We start from the raw sequence: 7,500 nt of genomic DNA, 5'->3' as shown, positions 1-7,500 counted from the left end.
TTCTACAGCTGGATGCCCTTCCTAACGCCAACCACTCCGAGAGTGTAGTGGGTGCTTTTTACATGCCACCGGCAGTATCTAAAATATACTATCAACTATTTAAAATATACTAAACGTGCACCAAGGAATTTCTTAAATAGATCCTGCAACTAAAGTGCAGTATTGTGAATGACGCCTGGTAGCTGCAAGTGGTGAATGTGCTCTGCAGGCACACTACTAGGGACCATACTCAATACAAGGTTTGGATACTACATTTTAAAGTCTCCTATCTTAACTTTGATTTTAAACATAACCTATATATACATATATATATTACTTTATTGCCCACAGGGGATAAACATAGAGGGTACAAACAACAACAGACAAAGGGATTAAGTTGATTACATTGACCCCAGTGCATAACTGGTACTTATTTAATCGACCCTGAAAGGATGAAAGGCAAAGTAGACGTCGGCGGAATCTGAACTCAGAACGTAACGGCAGACAAAATACTGCAAGGCATTTCACCTGGCATGCTAACGATTCTGTATATATTTATGGAGGGAGAGGTCTACCTGTATATTAGTGTCTGTGTTTGTCACACTCTCTCTGCTGCTACCACCTGGTAAGCAATGATGGTTTGTTTATGTTCCCATCACTTAGCAGTTTGGCAAAAGAGACCAATAGAATAAATAGTTAGACTTTAAAAAAAATAAATAACAAGCACTGGTAGTGATCTGTTTGACAAATAGATGCCCCAGGGTGGTACCTCAGCATGGCCACAGTCTAATGACTGAAACAAGTAAAAAAAGAAAGGAAGGAAGGATGAAAGGAAGAAAGGGATGTAAGGAAGGAAGGAAGGAAAGAAAGAAAAAAGAAAGAAAGAGAGAGAGAAAGAAAGAAAGAAGACTAACCTTGATTGTGACAAAACTCCAATGACCTCAGCATAGAGGTCAGATATGAGATTAATATTGGCAGCATTTGGGGAAGACTGCAGTCTGAAATAGAATATATTAAAGGAGATTAAAATATACAAGTGTTGTTGTTTAGCCCAAGGTCAATCTTGATCAAGGACACTTGTTATGAAAAGCATTCCAGTCTTAACCATCTCATATTTTTTTTTTGATATGCAATTCCTTATTTATGATATTAAAGAATAACTTATATGCAATTTGGCTGTTATTTCTAACAAGTCATGTGACCATTTAGGGTTTTGCTTCATTGCATTATTGTTTAACCGTTTACCATTTAAACTGGCCATACCTGGCCAAAATGTTTTACCTGTTTTATGCTCAAACTGGCTTCATTGGACTTCTCACACATGTCCAACAATCATCATCATCATTATCATCATCGTTTAACGTCCGTTTTCCATGCTAGCATGGGTTGGATGGTTTGATCAGGGACTTGGAAGCCAGGAGGCTGCACCAGGCAGTGTTTCTACAGCTGGATGCCCTTCCTAATGCCAACCACTCTGTGTGTGTAGTGGGTGCTTTTTACGTGCCACCAGCAAAGAGACCTGAGGAGGCTGGCAACAGCCACGATTGGTTGGTGCTTTTTATGTGCCACCAGCACGGGTATCACAACTACAATTTCCATTTGATTTTTATTTAGATGTTGATGTACTTGACTCAATAGGTCACCTCAAGCACAGCATGTCGCCCTACGATCCAAGGTAAGCACAGCAGGCCATCCTGCGAGCCAAGGTACTTTAAATAGGCTGGGGCTGGTTATATGAAGCTGGTGTAGAATACAGCCGTGAACCCACTCATTCTAACATCACATTATCAAAATCTCAAAGGTATGAGACTAATGCTTGATTAATTCAAAATAATGTAAATAAATAGGTATTCCACTTAACAGAATAATATGAATGCTAAAGGGTTAATATCAGGTTGGCCCTGATAATTACAACCTATGATCAAAAGCATACCGGCCAAGAATCATCCATCATCATCATCATTGAAATCATAATAATATAAGCTATGTTGTTTCTTTCCAGTCTTCGATGGAAAACATGTCTGACCAGCAGGAAATATTATGCTGCATTGGAATAAGTGAGGGTTAGTGACTGGAAGAGCATGTGTCCATACTAAATCTGTTTCAACAAATTCTGCCTTACCCACACAAGCACAGAGTGATGATGATAGTGGTGATGATGACAGTGATGACGACGATGATGACGACAATGACGCTGACGTCGATGATGTACCCTACTTCAATTAAAGGGTTTTATTTTTAGAATTGCATACTCTGGCTGAAGTACCAGACATTGTCTCTGTATGCAATTCTACCACCACCACCACTACCAAAACAACAATAACTACAACAATCACCACTGCTGATACCAGTATTATTATCATTATTATTATTATTATTATCATTATTATCATTATTATCATTATTATTATCATTATTATCATTATTATTATCATTATTATTATTATTATTATTATATTATTATTATCATTACTATCATTATTATCATTATTTTTATCATTATTATTATTATTATCATTATTATTATAATTATTATTATTATTATTATGATTATCATTATTATCATTATTATTATCATTATCATTATTATTATTATCATTATTATTATTATTATTATTATTATTATTATTGTTGTTGTCGTTATTATCTTTATGAAAGTGACAGAAGAAAACATAGATCAAATATATAATGTAAGAAAAATGAAGTTTATCTCAATTTGGAAGCTGTAGTTTGTTTAAAGTGATTGACAAGTAAATTAGTTAGTATTATTTCGGCATGTTCACCTTAAACTGACGAATATAGTGAGAACCTCGTCTGGGATATAAATCATTACACAAAAACAAAAAAAAGCCAAAAAAAAAAAAACATGACAGAATTGAATAATTACAGCTGGAGCACTGGTTGCTATACATGGAACAACATGGAGCTTAACATCGTACATGGGAGGAATCTGTAAGTTGTGACTGTATGAAATACAGTTGTCTTTCGGTTTATGTTTTGGATTGGTTCTGTGAGTTAATGTACAAATGGAAATTATGGAAATTGAGGGAGATAAATGGTTTTATTGATATTACTAATATCAAGAAAACTGTGGCTGCATAGTTAGACTTGCATAGTTAGACTTGCATAGTTAGACTTGCATAGTTACACTTGCATAGTTACACTTGCATAGTTAGATTTGCATAGTTAGACTTGCATAGTTAGACTTGCATAGTTAGACTTGCATAGTTAGATTTGCATAGTTAGACTTGCATAGTTACACTTGCATAGTTAGACTTGCATAGTTAAATTTGCATAGTTAGACTTGCATAGTTAGACTTGCATAGTTAGATTTGCATAGTTAGACTTGCATAGTTAGACTTGCATAGTTAGACTTGCATAGTTAGACTTGCATAGTTAGATTTGCATAGTTAGACTTGCATAGTTACACTTGCATAGTTAGACTTGCATAGTTAAATTTGCATAGTTAGACTTGCATAGTTAGACTTGCATAGTTAGATTTGCATAGTTAGACTTGCATAGTTAGACTTGCATAGTTAGACTTGCATAATTAGACTTGCAAGGATCCTCTTCTAAAATTCTCTTGTCCATGACAAAAAATACTCCTCCAGTATCATTCTGACCTCATGTACAGAATTCATATTTTTTCCATCCAACTGAATACTGCAGAATAAATGATAACCAGATGGGATAATGTCTGGCAAATATGGTGGGTGGGGCATTCTTTCCCATTCAAACTTTTCCACCCTTTGGAATGTCATCCTTGCTGCATGTGGCTGAGCATTATCCTGATGGAAGAACACCTTTTGTCTTGAAACCAAGGATGGTTGTTTTTCTTCTAGTGCTTACTTAATTTGCACAAGCTGCTTGCAGTAGATCTCCTTTGTTATCATTTGGTTTGGGTTTAAAAGTTCAAAGTGGACTAAACCCTTAGTATCCCACCTAACAGATTACAACACCTTATGTGGATGATGACTTATTTTAGTCTGGGGTGCCGATATTTCTCCTTTCCCTATCCACTGTCTTCAGCACTTGACATTTTTATAGAGAACCTATTTCTTGTCACCAGTCACTATTTGGTTCATAAAAGGTTCATTCGTGAGACGTGACAGCAAAGAAGAGTACACATTCACTATCTGCACATGATTAGACTCAGAAAGTTTATGAGGAACCCACTGACCCAATTTGCAGACTTTTCCAAATGCAGGTGTTGATGAATGGTTGATTGACCAAATCCAAGCTTCTTTGCTAGTTATCAACAGCTACAATGGATTTCGTTCCATCAGGGTTTGCAGGACATCCTTGTCAAGCTCTACAGATGTTCCAGGATGAGGCTTGTCTTCTAGGCTACAGTTTCCAGCTCAGAGTTTCTGGAGCCACTGTTGACACTGGCTTACACTTATTGTCCGATCCCCATATACTGCATTAATATTCCTTGCACTTTCCATTGCATTGTTGCCCTTATTGAACTCATAAATCAAAATATGCTGCGTATGCTCCTTTGCCACTTCCATTATAGCTTTGAAGAAATAACTGTTAAAATCGAACTGCACTCTTCAAAACTTGCACTAAGAATAAGTACAAGGTAAAATTACTACCTGCTTTTATAGCAAGTTGATGCAGGTAGTTCATATGATGGTTGTACATGAGTGTCATCATCATACAAAGAAGCTCATTTGTTTCCAGTCTTCCATGATAAAATACAAAATGTCTAGCAATGAGAAAATATCACCTTGCTTGGAGACAGGTGAGTATTGGAGACAGGAAAGAAGGCATCCAATTATAGAAAATCTGTTTCAACAAATTTTGTGCGACCCAGACAGGTATGGAAAAATGGATGTTTGATGATGATGATGATGATGATTATATATATATATATCTGAGACCCCCTTCGGTCATGACTGACCATGTGATTGCACCTAGAAAGTTACCCTCCCAGGCTCAAGTCCGGGCAAGGTTGTTTATGGAAGACCAACAGTCGCCCATGCATACCGGCCTCCCCTCTCCATGCCACTGATGTTATCCAAGGGAAAGACAACAGCAGATACAGCTTGGTACCTGTGTCGTCGCAGCTCATTTCAACAGCTAAATGAAGTGGAGCAACGTGAAATAAAGTGTCTTGCTCAAGAATACAACACGCAGCCCGGTCCGGGATTCAAATTCACTACCTCATGATCCTAAGCTCGACACTCTAACCACTGAGCCATGTGCCTTCACACACACATATATATATATATGTACATGGGTGTGCAGGCACGCATATGTAGGTATGGGCATGTGCGCTTACGTGAATACTATGAACTTTTTCCCTCTTACTTTTACTCCCTCTCCTCACTTAGTGGTCATTCAAATAGCTCCTTTATCTTTAATAATGGTCAATCACACAGTAATTTCACTTTGTATAATGGTCATTTTCATAGCATTTTTTCCCGATGGCCGGATAACGGAAGAGATGGTGGTGTGGATTTCCACCTCGGCATCCGAAACTCGGAGTTTTATCATGGCTAGTGAATAATTGTCACATAATACATTTACATATAAATTCTTCTAATCACATAATATCGAGGTCTCTTTCATTCTTTTGTTGTCTTACCATTTTTATCAATATATATACATATTTCTTATTGCTAGACAAGAATATTATAGGCGGTGACTTTGAAGTTTCAGCCAGGTAAGCCATCATTGGACACCCATTAATATATAAATAAAGTCATAAATTACAGAGAAATATTTTCATGAACTTTTATTTAACCGTAAGAAAAACCCTAATATCATGACAAATTGTTTTGTAACACAAAACCATGCAAATAATTTATATTATTATATCTAATGCAAAATGCAAAGAATTCATTCAAAATAATGCAGAATCAGAATGTGTATATTACTCTATATTCTATACAGTTTGTACAAAGATACAACCACAAACACACACTGTAGGATGTCACATACGTAATATTAGGAGCTGAAAAAAATATTCGAAGAACTGCAATTATACAAGCAGTCGGTAGAGAAGACCTCAATCTGGAGGTGTTTAAAATTAAAGATATCTTAATGTCAGACAGGATGACCACATCTGGAATGCTGTAATCATCAGTCTGCTCAAACAGAGATGACCTTCAGACTGAATAACGACAATAGCCACTACGACAGATCAGAATAATTATCGAGTCTTTCTTTGCTGTCTGTTTTTAATCAATAAACAGCAAATTTATGTTTCCTAATTAAAGAAATGACAAACTATATTTTACAACATTGCATATATTCAATTATACAGTAGTTTATCTAATGGCAAAGCAAAGCAGGAGATGAGAATTACAAATGCAAATAGGAGTGGCTTTTGGGTCCTAAGAGTCAACTGGGAAAAACAAATGACAAGTTTTATTATTTGTTCTTCTTAGCCAATTATATTCTACTCAATTGGTAAAACTTACAAATAATCAATGCAGTGTTGAATACTCATTCTTACTGACCAATACTAGTGTGTGTGTGTGTGTGTGTGTGTGTATGTATGTATGTATGTATATATATTTATATATATCTATTATATATATATATATTTATATATATATATATATTTATATATATTTATATTTATATATATATATTTATATATATATTATTTATATATATATATATTTATATATATATATTTATATATATATATTTATATATATAATATTTATATATGATTGATTGATTGATTGATTGATTCTAGTTTCAGCTTATGAGCTGTGGCCATGCTGGGGCACCGCCATTTGGGTTGCTACTTGGTTTCACTTCATGGAGGCTTTCTAGCAACTGCTATTTGGTGCATGAGAGAGTTCGATGCAGCTGCCCTCATCTACCCCTCCTGCCGTGAAGTTGGTTCATCTGGGACACCTGACAGGAATATATTTTATATATATATATATTTATATTATATATTTTTATATATATATATTTATATATTATATTTATATATATATATATTTATATATATATATATTTATATATATATATATTTTATATATATATATATTTTATATATATATATATTTATATATATATATATTTATATATATATATATTTATATATATTTATATTTATATATATATATATTTATATATATATATATTTATATATATTTATATTTATATATATATATATTTATATATATATATTTTATATATATATATATTTATATAATATATATTTATATATATATATTTTATATATATATATATTTATATATATATATATTTATATATATATATATATATATATATATTTATATATATATATATTTATATATTATATATATATAATATATATATATATTTATATATATATATTTATATATATATATATTTTATATATATATATATTTATATATATATATTTATATATATATATATTTATTATATATATATTTATATATATATATTTATATATATATATATTTATATATATATTTTATATATATATATATTTATATATATATATATTTTATATATATATTTAATATATATAATTTATATATA

The 7,500-nt window shown here is 32.6% G+C and overlaps 1 protein-coding gene across 8 annotated transcripts in view; it reads right to left on the bottom strand.

The window, feature by feature from the left end:
• Positions 1–7,500, bottom strand: part of LOC115221035 (protein furry) — a 234,962-nt gene that overhangs the window by 126,997 nt on the left and 100,465 nt on the right. For all 8 annotated transcript variants that reach the window (XM_029791247.2, XM_036510295.1, XM_036510300.1 and 5 more), the window contains exon 8: positions 894–977. In XM_029791247.2, the coding sequence (XP_029647107.1) occupies positions 894–977 (84 nt within the window). The remainder of the gene's footprint in view (positions 1–893; positions 978–7,500) is intronic.

This window comes from Octopus sinensis, linkage group LG17 (assembly GCF_006345805.1).
Source record: "Octopus sinensis linkage group LG17, ASM634580v1, whole genome shotgun sequence".
NCBI lineage: Eukaryota > Metazoa > Mollusca > Cephalopoda > Octopoda > Octopodidae > Octopus > Octopus sinensis.
The sequence above is the reverse complement of the archived record's forward strand: the minus strand, read 5'-3'. Positions and strand labels throughout refer to the sequence as shown.